The 12,303-nt window shown below is 45.2% G+C and overlaps 2 protein-coding genes and 1 long non-coding RNA gene across 3 annotated transcripts; all 3 read right to left on the bottom strand.

The window, feature by feature from the left end:
* Positions 1-325: 325 nt before the first annotated feature.
* Positions 326-3,058, bottom strand: LOC135675435 (LRR receptor-like serine/threonine-protein kinase GSO2). The gene is made up of 2 exons (XM_065185589.1): positions 1,999-3,058; positions 326-882 (listed from the first exon to the last, which is right to left on the bottom strand). Exons 1-2 carry the CDS (start codon positions 3,056-3,058, stop codon positions 326-328), a joined length of 1,617 nt encoding a protein of 538 aa, XP_065041661.1.
* Positions 3,059-4,326: 1,268 nt separating this feature from the next.
* On the bottom strand, positions 4,327-6,168 carry LOC135675436 (receptor-like protein EIX2). The gene has a single exon (XM_065185590.1). The coding sequence runs from the start codon at positions 6,166-6,168 to the stop codon at positions 4,327-4,329; it is 1,842 nt and encodes a 613-aa protein (XP_065041662.1).
* Positions 6,169-6,942: 774 nt separating this feature from the next.
* Positions 6,943-8,651, bottom strand: LOC135677683 (uncharacterized). The gene is made up of 2 exons (XR_010514727.1): positions 7,512-8,651; positions 6,943-7,324 (listed from the first exon to the last, which is right to left on the bottom strand). It is a non-coding gene; the product is annotated as an uncharacterized LOC135677683 (long non-coding RNA).
* Positions 8,652-12,303: the final 3,652 nt, after the last annotated feature.

The raw sequence follows: 12,303 nt of genomic DNA on the forward strand, positions 1-12,303 counted from the left end.
CCATGTGATCACCGACGACATTGAAAATAATCTGTGCAGAATGGTGATCTTTATATCACACTTCGGCTAAGGAACCACTCGTAGCGAAAACTGATAACAATGTTAAATCAGTGCAGTTTTGTCGTCCGATGGTGCCTGTTTATGCGAGAGAGATCTGTGCGGTCAATGATAGAAGAAGAAGGATTCCCAAACCAGACGAGTTGTTCTCGATGCCTCCTACATGGGAACAGAAACAGAGTTTGAGATTAACATTTCATAATCTTCAAAACGAGATCCTTTTTGACAGATGAAGTGGATCACACTTATAACACGAAAGAAACTTGCGTCACATTCGACCAGCTGCGTCATGCCAATTTCGCATTCTTATCTTGATTGCCACATAAGCTTTGTCGTACATCTTGTCCACCGTTGCAAAATAGAAGAGCCTCCAATCTTTCTTGAACAGCATGATCACGAACACACTCCATAAGCCGACCAAATATCCGAGCCCGGTACCAAAGTAAAATGACAGCACATGAGATCCTTGTTCGTACTCCTCCTCCGTCGAATCGACGTTGGGATCGTCGGAGCAACTCTTGGTCACCGGAGGTCCACAGAGATGGACATTTCCGATATAAATGGATGCATCCTCCAGCGTTCGAAGTTGATTCCCCGATGGAATCGCTCCCGATAGATTGTTGTAAGACAGATTCAAGTGACTCAAAGAATATAACGCCGAAAAGCTTTGAGGAATGACTCCGGATAACTTATTGAATGACAGATCCAGAGTTTCCAATGATTTCATGGCACCAATTGCTGCTGGAATTTGGCCGACAAAACTGTTTCTTGATAGATTTAAAGTTTGGAGCATTGAAAGAGACCCAATTTCAATTGGGATTTCTCCTGTCAAATTATTGTTTGAAAGATCTATAATGTTGACAAGGTAAAGAATGATTGAAAAATTATAATATCTTCCCTTTATAGTTAGAGCGATGCTATCTTCATATTTGTCAAAAGGCAACAAAGCAGGGCGGTCCTTTACAAAGGGACTATAAAATACTTGTTTGTCTCGACGAGTCAAATGCTGTTTCCAATGAGTCATTGCAGCATTTAAATTGCCAAAGGAGTGTGGAATTGGCCCTGATAATTTATTGTTAGCAAGGTCGATAACATGTAGATAAGCAAGTTGCCCAAGCTCTGCAGGAATGTTACCGGAAAACATATTTGAGCGTAGTCGGAGTACCTCTAGGTCTAGAAAATTTTGTGCAATCCATGTAGGTATGCTACCCGAGAATTTATTATTGCCAAGATCAAGAAAAACTAGTGCACTGCAATTTTTCAATGACGATGGAAGAAGCCCATGTAGTTTATTATTGTTTAAGTGGAAAGACTCAAGCCAAATCAAATTTTCAATAGAGCTGGGAATTTCTCCCGAAAGCTTGTTATTTGCCAGATTAATGGAGGAAAAGTAGTTTGTCTCCTGCCAACACGAAGGGATTTCACCTGATATTTGGTTGCTCGATAGATCGAGGATATCAAGTCGTCGAGTGTTGCAGATAAAGGACGGTATGCTCCCGTTAATATGGTTACGTGAGAGATCCAAGATTCTCAATTCTAGTGTGGGAAAGATTGATGGCAATGATCCTGATAAAGAATTACAAGCCAGATTCAAATAACGCAAGTAAGATAGCAAAACCAAGGAAGTTGGCAAAGTGCCGTTAATTTGATTTTGGGAGAGATTTATAAAAGAAGCAGAGTTATTCCAAAACCAATCAGGCAAGACGTCCTCGATGCTTGTGTTCGACATATCCAAATATTTAATGGAGTTTTGTGAACGGAGCCATCTTGGGAACGCAGGACCCAACTTACAAGAACTCAGTTTAATGGATCGGAGTTGAAAAGGAGGAACCCAATTGTGGTCTATTGAGATGACTAGGGAGTTTCCGATTAGATCAAGCTCACTTAGTTTGGTTAAGTTAGCGAAATGGAGTTCAGACATGGTGCCCTCTAGGGAATTACTGGAGAGAGAAAGAACGGTGAGGTTGGAAAGCGTGCCAATCTCAATGGGTATGGGACCTGAAAGTGAATTATCGTTAAGACGAAGCTCTCTTAGACCAGTCAACTTCCCAATCCCAGCAGGTATGACTCCGAAGAGTGAATTATGATCAAGATAAAGCTCTCTTAGACCAGTCAATTTCCCAATCCCAGCAGGTATGACTCCGAAGAGTGAATTATGATCAAGATAAAGCTCTCTTAGACTAGTCAAATTCCCAATCTCAACAGGTATGGGTCCAAAGAGTGAATTATAACTTAGATAGATAAGTTTTAGACTATTACAAATTCCAATCTCAATGGGCACGGGACCTGAAAGTGAATTATCACTCAGATGAAGTTCTCTTAGACCAGTCAAATTTCCAATCCCAGCAGATATGGCACCATGAAACATAGAAAAACTGAGATCAAGATAAGAGAGGTTGTGGAGTTTCCATAGCCAGTCGGGGAAGGTGGAGTTGAAGTGGTTGCCATGGAGATCAAGAGTGGCCAGTGCTGTGAGGTTGACATGGGAAAGAGAAGAGGGGAGGTCGGTGAGGCCACAGTATGGTAAATGTAGCTCCTCCAGTGAGGACAACATGTTCACCGCTTGAAGCCAATTGTGGGAGGCCATGGAAAGTTTCACAAAGCTCATGTCGAGGTATCTCAAGGAAGTGAGACGCGAGAGCCAGTGCAGGCCATCGATCGTTAAGTCATATAGTGAATTTAGGTCGAGATAGCGGAGCCTGGACAGGCCTCGCCATGATGACAAACGGCTGGAAGGATCCTTGACGATGCCGGTTTTGAAGTCGAGGAGGGCGTCCCTCTCGCCCTCTACGAACCCCTTCGTCGTCGGCGTTGTTGCCGCCGTGAACAAAAGAATGCTCGTAAGCCAAAGCCCGAAAGAGTAGTGCCGTGGCACAGGGTGTGTGCTTCTGGTGCAATAGCCCATGATGCTATTTGGTGAGTGGATAGTGTTCTGAGAGATGGAAGGCGGCGGAGGACATGTATATATAGAGTCGGTGTGGGGGCGTGATGGCCCTCCCATCCCAGACTCCCGTGAAACGCCGAGATTGATGCGCTGGTGGCGATAGAGATAAATAAAGACTTGACTTATGTGGTATTTGACTCCTTCTGGTCCTGCAGTGCATGATAGTGTACCTTAGTCAAACTTGGTTTCCACCCCGCCATTTAAACAAAGAAAGAGATTGGTACTGGATTTCAAACTTGAAACAGATGTTCTTCAACTTCATGCAACATCTGGCCTAACACCACCGTCAATCGATAATACTAGGGGTTGTCGTCCGCAATACCACGTCGTGTCAAATCATCGGTTTCCCAACTTTAATATAGTTCATCTTTCCGAGGTTTTCTCTGAAGCTTTTTGCATGTTTTTCTTCCACGTCGAGAAATTAAAGAGGGCATTTTCCTGATCTTTTCCTTTCCAAAGTTTTCGTTTACATCTTCGTTTCTCCTCAGGAGTTCTCACTCGGTATCTTATATCATCATCGACGCGTCTGAACTCTTTCACGCGTAAGGAATATGACTTGTCCCACAGCCTCAGAAGCACTAAAATGCACCGAAAGAACGCATGTTTGCCACCTACACTAAATGCTGCATCGATATCGAACGAGGTGTGCATTATCCGAGTTGAAAGGGACCAAATCATTCATCGGAATTCTAAGGGGTGATTTAGTCCGATGGAAAATTAGATCTCAACTAGAAACCATCACCACTCGGTGTACATTAGTGATTCGATGAGGATGGAAAAGAATGTTACTCGATTACTTTCTTTTGATGTATGTAAATGAATGCAACTATATCTATTTATATTACATAAATAGCTGCCTTACATGCGTGCTCTTCATCCTTCGTCACTCGTTCTACTTGAAATCTATAGCCTTTCTCTTCTTTACCACCCAATCTCATCACTTCCATCTTGTCGTGGCCATTTTCTTCTCCTCCCTTATCTTCCAACTCTACTGCTTAGACCCACCACCATTTGTAGTCTCATCTCCTCCTTTATCCGTCAAACCAAAGAATAGGTTTGGTTAGTTCTTGCGCGTCTGTAACACGTCCTTCCCTGTTGGCACGAAATCTTCCGCCACTGGATCCTCGGTCTCCATCCCGCATCCCATCCGTCGATTAGTGTGCTGGAATGGAAGTTATTCAAATGCATCGTACTACAAGAATCTGTATATATATATACAGTGAGTGCCAAATGTGTGGAGTCATCAAATCGACACCACCACCGGCTGCTGCTGCTGCTGGTTTCGTGGGATGCAAATGACGAGTAAACTGGCATGATCGATGGAGTCACGAAATGACCCCACCATTGACTTCACCGAGTCTCCCGCCTTCGCAAGCACGATGCTCTAAAGTGGGATTCCATTTCCACGTCCGGCCTAATGTTGTTTCCAATGATTTCATGGCACCAATTGCCGCCGGAATTTGGCCGACAAAATTGTTTCTGGATAGATTTAAAGTTTGGAGCATTGAAAGAGACCCAATTTCAATTGGGATTTCTCCTGTCAAATTATTATTTGAAAGATCTATAATGTTGACAAGGTAAAGAATGGATGAAAAGATCAAATCAGGCAAAGTGCCGCTAATCTGATTTTGGGAGAGATTTATAGAAGAAGAAGCAGAAGTGTTCCAAAACCAATCAGGCAAGGCATCCTCGATGCTTGTGTTCGACATATCCAAATCCTTAATGGAGTTTTGTGAACGGAGCCATCTTGGAAATGTAGGACCCAACTTACAAGAACTCAGTTTAATGGATCGGAGTTGAAAAGGAGGAACCCAATTGTGGTCTATTGAGATGACTAGGGAGTTTTCGAATAGATCAAGCTCACTTAGTTTGGTTAAGTTAGCGAAATGGAGTTCAGACATGGTACCCTCCAGGGAATTACTAGACAGAGAAAGAATAGTGAGGTTGGAAAGCTTGCCAATCTCAATGGGTATGGGACCTGAAAGTGAATTATCGTTAAGATAAAGCACTCCTAGACTAGTCAAATTCCCAATCCCAGCAGGTATGACTCCGAAGAGTGAATTATGATCAAGATAAAGCTCTCTTAGACTAGTCAAATTCCCAATCCCAGCAGGTATGACTCCGAAGAGTGAATTATCGTTAAGATAAAGCACTCCTAGAATAGTCAAATTCCCAATCCCAGCAGGTATGACTCCGAAGAGTGAATTATCACTCAGATCGATAAGTTTTAGACTATTACAAATTCCAATCTCAATGGGCACGGGACCTGAAAGTGAATTATCACTCAGATGAAGTTCTCTTAGACCAGTCAAATTTCCAATCCCAGCAGATATGGCACCATGAAACATAGAAAAACTGAGATCAAGATAAGAGAGGTTGTGGAGTTTCCATAGCCAGTCGGGGAAGGTGGAGTTGAAGTGGTTGCCACGGAGATCGAGAGTGGCCAGTGCTGTGAGGTTGACATGGGAAAGAGAAGAGGGGAGGTCGGTGAGGCAACAGTATGGTAAATGTAGCTCCTCCAGTGAGGACAACATGTTCATTGAGTGAAGCCAATCGTGGGAGGCTATGGAAAGGTTCACACCGCTCATGTCGAGGTATCTCAAGGAAGTGAGACGCGAGAGCCAGTGCAGGCGATCGCTCGATAAGCCATACGAATGGAGACCGAGCGAGCGGAGGCTGGACAGGTTGCCCAGCTGGGGCGGAATGGCTCCGCCGAAGTTGGACCAGGAGAGGTCGAGATACGTCAACTTGGTAAGGGAACCCAAAAATTTCGGGATTTGGATCCCACCGAAGTCATTGTGGCTGAGGTTGAGACGCTCCAAATGAGTTAGCAGGAGCAAGGATGGTCTGATCTCACCTCCGATAGACGTCTCACTGTAATTAGGGTCTGAATTATGGAGGTTGAGCTCCACGACATGGCCGGTTCTGTTGTCACAGACCACCCCGCTCCATCTGCAGCAGTCTACTCGGCCTCGCCATGATGACAAACGGCTGGAAGGATCCTTGACGATGCCGGTTTTGAAGTCGAGGAGGGCGTCCCTCTCGCCCTCTACGCACCCCTTCGTCGTCGGCGTTGTTGCCTCCGTGAACAAAAGAATGCTCGTAAGCCAAAGCCCGAAAGAGTAGTGCGGTGGCACAGGGTGTGTGCTTCTGCTGCAAGAGGCCATGCTATTTGGTGAATGCATAGTGTCCTGAGAGATGGCAGGCCGTGGAGGACAAGTCCATATATAGAGTCGCTGTGTGGGAGTGATGGCCCTCCTTCCCAGACTCCAGTGAAACGCGGAGATTGATGCGCTGGTGGCGATAGAGATAAATAAAGACTTGACTTATGTGGTATTTGACTGCTTCTGGTCCTGCAGTGCATGATAGTGTACCTTAGTCAAACTTGGTTTCCACCCCGCCATTTAACCAAAGAAAGAGATTGGTACTGGATTTCAAACTTGAAACAGATGTTCTTCAACTTCATGCAACATCTGGCCTAACACCACCGTCAATCGATAATACTAGGGGTTGTCGTCCGCAATACCACCTCGTGTCGAATTATCGATTTCCCAACTTTAATATAGTTCATCTTTCTTAGGTTTTCTCATAAGCTTCTTGCATGTTTTTCTTCCACGTCGAGAAAGTAAAGAGGGTATTTTCCTGATCTTTTCTTTTTCAGAGTTTTCATTTACATCTTCGTTTCTCCTCAGGAGTTCTCACTCGGTATCTTATTTCATCATCGACGCATCTTAACTCTTTCACACGCAAGGAATATGACTTGTCCCACAGCCTCAAAAGCACTCAAATGCACCGAAACGACACATATGTTTTCCCTCGAAAGAGAATTGATGTTGCCACCTACACTAAATGCAACATCGATATCGGATGAGGTGTACATTATCCGTGTTGAAAGGGACCAAATCAAACAAGCAATTATCATGGAGTTGCTATCAAAGAAGAAACAAATATGCAAGTTATCACCTATTTTCTTGGAATTGACAGGCAAATGGCGAGTCACAGGGTTCTTTATTACACCAAGAAGTTTCTCCCGCTTCGTACTTCATTTTTGGAACAATTGGGCTGCAGCAATTACAAAAGGGATGTAGATATTGTCACAGATTAAATTGATTGAACCCACATATACAATGCTTGACGGGGAAACAGTGATAGACCACAGAAACGCTTGAAAGGCCTCGGGATGCGGACATATGGTTTGATTTCAATAAGAACTCCCTGTCTCTGTTTTCACATAGACAGCCTGCAGCCTACCAGCCTTGTAAGGGGGCTATCAAATATCGCGAGAAGTGCCTAACATCATCGTCATCAAGTCGACATTTTAGTCTGCAAGTTAACGAAGACATAAAACTTCTAATGGAAGATAGGAGCAAAGTGATATACATATATTTTTAATGTAGAAGTATGAACACAAAATTCAAATAAATGAAGTGAAGCAAATGGGAATTCATTAACTTTTGAGTACGTCCCTTTTGAGTACTCAAACACATTATGTATAATACAATAACGTTACCTTCACTTTTGAGTACGTCTCTCTCCTTTATTGATCCTCCATCCGTTGATCTTTATCTTGATTGCCACACACGCTTTGTCATATAATCGATCAATCATTCGAAAATAAAACATCCTCCAATCTTCCTTAAATAGCATGATGATAAACACGCACCACTGTCCAACCAAATAACCGAGTGTGATGCCAAAGTAAAATGAAAAGGCATGAAATCCTTCTTCCTCCTCCTCGTATGTCGCATTGATATTTGTCTTCTCGAGGCAACTCTTGCTAACCGGAGGGCCACAAAGATTCGCATTACCGATGTAACTGGATGCTGCAAGTGTTTGAAGTTGATAACCCGATGGAATGGCTCCTGATAGATTGTTATAAGACAGATTCAAGTCACTCAGATAATTCAGGCCTGATAAGCTTTGAGGAATGGATCCGGACAAGTCATTGAATGATAAGTCAAGAGTTTCCAGTGATTTCATTCCGCCAATAGTACTCGGAATCATACCTCCAATGCTATTTCTTGATAGATTTAAAGTTTGAAGTGTCGTAAAGGTACCCGATCTCTGTGGGGATTGCTCCGGTCAGAGAATTTTTGAAAGGTCAATGCTAGATGAAGAATAAACGAAAAGTTTGGTTCATGTCCGCAGAGGCCACACTGTTGGGAAATCATTGGGGGCGACATCATATGCGCAGCGGAAGAACAAGAAAACAAAAATCCCCGATTCCCCAAAAAGATGTTCGTCGTCGTGCGAAGATTGGTGCGCAAAATCCGCAAAACACAAAACTGCGTATAGAGATTGTGTTACCTAGGGAGATCGTATATCCCTGTTTCCTTGCAGATCCTTAGGAGAGGGTGAAGGAGGTCAAGCGTCCTCCTCTCTAGCGGTGATCTACACAGCAGGGTTGCGACGACGCTCCTCAAAACTCCAGGCCTACTCTGAGGTGGAGAGGGAGAGGAGAATAGGAAGGGCAAGCAAAGACTCTAGCCTATGAGGCTGTGAATCCCTCCTATTTATAGAGATCCCGTGTCAAAACCCTAATGGGTCCTTTTCCTAGTGGGTATTGGATCTGCATCCAATAAGACAAGGGCTCCGTCGGATATCTCATATCCGAACCTCTACTCATCGCAATGCCTACCATATGTGTGTGACCCTCTAGGCCCAATATCGAGCTGGCCGTGAGTCATACCTGTCAGAACTCCTTCTAACTTAGTGAATTATTATCTCTGTAATAATTCACTCGACTCATCGACTACGGAAGTACTAGGCCACTACGCCGTAGTCCCCAGACGATACAGGGGAATCCAATCCATTGGACCTGTCTGTCCTCAGTTACCATGTACCTATAGTCCCTCATCCATCTAATATCCCAGAGACCGTATATCGAGCATGGTGCTGTCAGACCCATACGGTTTCTACTCGAGTCTCGCTCTAATCGGATTCTCCCGGAGAACTCTTTCTCTCTCAACCCGAATGACCCTGGCCAGGGATTTGTCTGAGCAAGAACACATAGGATATTCCTCTCATGACGCCGAGAGTGGATGATCCTCTGTCGACACTCAATAGTCCTCGTAAGGTCGACTACCACTCCCAATGACCAGCTGTACTAGATCTGAGAACAGTCAAACCTATAAGTCTGGTATCAAAGAGTGGAGCACTCATACAGGACATCCTTGGTGTCTCAAGTCTAAGGACCAGATACACCACTAGGACTATGGAATCGCTGTCTGACAATAAGGCATCATCAACCATCCAGCATTCCGTAAGCGGATCAATCAGTGAACTCATTCTCCAATGAGCACCTGTACTGTATCCCTAGTGTCCCTACACGAGCAGCTATGAGACCAGCTGCATCCATCATATGGACGGGTATACAGCACACCAGTCTATCCGGTTATCACGATGTCCCTCTCGAGTAACCTATGACCGGGATTATTTAGGATATGTATTTAAAGGTGAAACGATCTCATTATCGTGATCTCATCACGATCCGATTCCCATTGCACAAATCCAAGGACATCACAATATATATGCATTTATGCAATAGTTATAAAGTGATATATGCCAAAATATAATAAGCAAAAAGATTCTGTATCAAGTCACACGTGCCATCACTCACGTGATTGGCTTGCTGGGCACCTATGACTAGCACACACATGGAGGGTTCACAATTCGAGTTTATTCCACAGGGATCAGAATACAATGGAGATGTCACCAGGAGGCGACATGGTGCAGCGGATCGTGGTGGAACAGTTCGTGGCAATGCGATACACACAATCCGTCCCGTGAGGGATGAGATCATATGGAGGTATGATCGGGAGTTACTGGAAGCTCCACTTCGGTGAACAACACGACGGCAAGAAGGGCTATGAATTCAAGGAGTGAAGGCCATGGTACCGCAGAGGCAAGTCTTCCGGGCGTGCATCGAATTTTGCATCGGATGGAAACCTTGGTTATCAGCATATGGGGGCTGGGTTCCACCAAGGGAAAAGTTCGAATGCAAGTACTAGTGAGTTCCATGGGAGGGACTTGATCATGCAGAGGTATGATCGAAGCAGCTGGAGAGTTGGACTTCTCCAGAGCTCATATTTGCTTAAGGGAGCCCGACAAGTCAGAGGACAAGGTCGAGTAAGCGAACGTTGCTACCAAGGAAGCTAAGGAGAACAGAATCGGTGCATACTCTACAATGTGATGGCAGAGGCCATGCATGGGAGTTGCAGTCTGTCTTTCCATCGACCAAACGGACTGCTTGGAGAACACAGTGGTGTTGAAGCAGGGGGTCGAAAGGGGCGAGGAAGCGACGACGAGTCCAGAGGGACTTAGCTACCCAAAATCAAGCATCAGTTAGAATGGAGGTGGACTCAGAGGAGTGCCACGGAGACATCTCTACTGATTGTGAAGAAAAGGGATACAGAGGCGAGGCGACGGATAGTAGGGCCATGGGCATGACAGCGCCATGGTACCGTAGAGGCGGGACTTCCGTGCAAGTCATTGATCCCTTGCTCTCATGGAGGGAGAGCACTTGGTCGCGAAAGGGGCTGAGGAGGTGGAGCATGCAGAGGCAATCTCCAAGTACCGAGACAAGGCTGAAGGGCAGAGGCCACGAAACTTCGTAAGACCGGTGTCAACAAGTTTCTCATCAAGATAGCCGTAAGTGAAGGACTTCGAGTCATGCAAGAGTGCACGACCAAGGAACGAAGTAGGCAGTATGCGGTGCTGTACCTTTGCTACTCAGTGGAGTAGGCGGCAGGGTTGATGGAGAAGACGGTACAATCCCAGAGGCGACCTCATCTATCAGAGAATTACTCCAAGTTGGGGTGAAAACTTCCTGCATTCCAGAAGTTCGATGGCATTGAGAAGGTGAATCACAGTAGCTAACTCAACGCAAGGAGTGCAAACACTTCAAGTGCTTCAGAAGTGTGAGCAAAGAGCAGGCGAAGACCAGTAACCAGCTCGATGCATGAAGTACAACCTCGAGGAGGCGGGCGAAGTCAAAGTAACCTTTGCCTTCTCAACTCTTAAGAGAATAGGCGAAACCGAGTACCCCAGTTCTCTTATCTATCCAGCAGAGGAGCTCTGCACAAGTTCAAAGACCTTTCGAAGATAATGGAAGACAATAGTTGTCAAATCCTCACCAACGGTGATCAGTGCTACTGAGAGTAGATTGTCCGCTTCATTTCCCAACGAAATGCCAATTGAAAGCGGAAGTGATGCGAACCTACTTGGATGTGACAACTAACTGAAAGAAGAGTCAATGAGCAGATTTTGTGGAGGAAGGACCCAAAACTTCAGAAGTTTGCGAGGCGATGCTCGTTAAAGCTCCAACAAGCATCCACCCAGTTCAAGCAGCATGTGGAAATTTTGAGAGACTGGCGCAGTAAAAGATGGTCTTTTCCTTCATTTGGTGGATCCGCAAGAATCGACAAGGATCAACACAACTCAGCCAACCCCACACCAGAGTCAGAGTCATTGGTGAGTTGAAGCAGCATGGCGGATCAAAGATTCGACTACTCAGAAACAGCAGCGGAGAGCAACTGGGAGCCAGGAGGCGCATTGCAGCTGGAGCAGAAGATTGAAGACTCAGCAAAGGCGAAGAGTTGCAGTGTTCACAAAGGCTTCGACGAGGACGTCGAAGGGATAAGTGGGGGAGAATGTAACGGACAAACTTCTAAACAAGATGTTGGATGTAATGCTTATGTCTGTCCGTTGTCTTTTGGCACGTTTATACCTTGTACAACAGGTAGAGGGGCGGTCGAAGGCTAAATAGTCCCATGTTAGTTGGGTTGGTGGCATCTTTAGGCTTGTAAATAAAGGTTGTGTCATGTAGACACGTGCGAGAGCTTTTCGGTCTGTAATGGACCATTTTACCCTTTGTTGTGTAACTATTCAGAGCTTGTAAAGTCTGTTTGTAATTTGCATTGTCTATGAAGTGTTTTTCGGACATGTTTGCTTGTGGATCCCGATTGAGGCGTTCTCTTTAACCCGTTCTCTCTTTTGTTGGTCCTAAGGGACAATGGGAGGCTTCGGGGAGGCTGACCTTTGCGGACGGACGTGCGAGGGTGCCGCACGCCTTAGGCAAAACCAGCTAAGGTCCAAACAAAAACGAGCGTCGTCGCCATCAGGCTCGAAGGGAAGCGCGTGGAATTAGTCCAACGGTAGGGCAGTTTAGCAAGATGAATCCACCCTCCCCGGGGAAGTCTTCCCTTCACTCCTTTTTCATGTCTATCTGGAAGAAAGCAATGACTGATGGCCTCGAAAGAGGTAGATTCTCGAAATGTGGAGTAAATCAGGCTTATAACACA

This window comes from Musa acuminata, chromosome BXJ1-6, assembly GCF_036884655.1.
Source record: "Musa acuminata AAA Group cultivar baxijiao chromosome BXJ1-6, Cavendish_Baxijiao_AAA, whole genome shotgun sequence".
In the NCBI taxonomy this organism is placed as follows: domain Eukaryota; kingdom Viridiplantae; phylum Streptophyta; class Magnoliopsida; order Zingiberales; family Musaceae; genus Musa; species Musa acuminata.

What these genes read in the sequence shown, in the direction of transcription:
- LOC135675436 (XM_065185590.1), bottom strand. Translation starts at nt 6,168, where the DNA reads ATGGCCTCTTGCAGCAGAAGCACACACCCTGTGCCACCGCACTACTCT.
- LOC135675435 (XM_065185589.1), bottom strand. Translation starts at nt 3,058, where the DNA reads ATGGGAGGGCCATCACGCCCCCACACCGACTCTATATATACATGTCCT. An exon ending in CACCGTTCTTTCTCTCTCCA is followed by an intron (nt 883 to 1,998) that starts GTAATTCCCTAG and finishes ATAATTTGACAG; the next exon opens with GAGAAATCCCAATTGAAATT.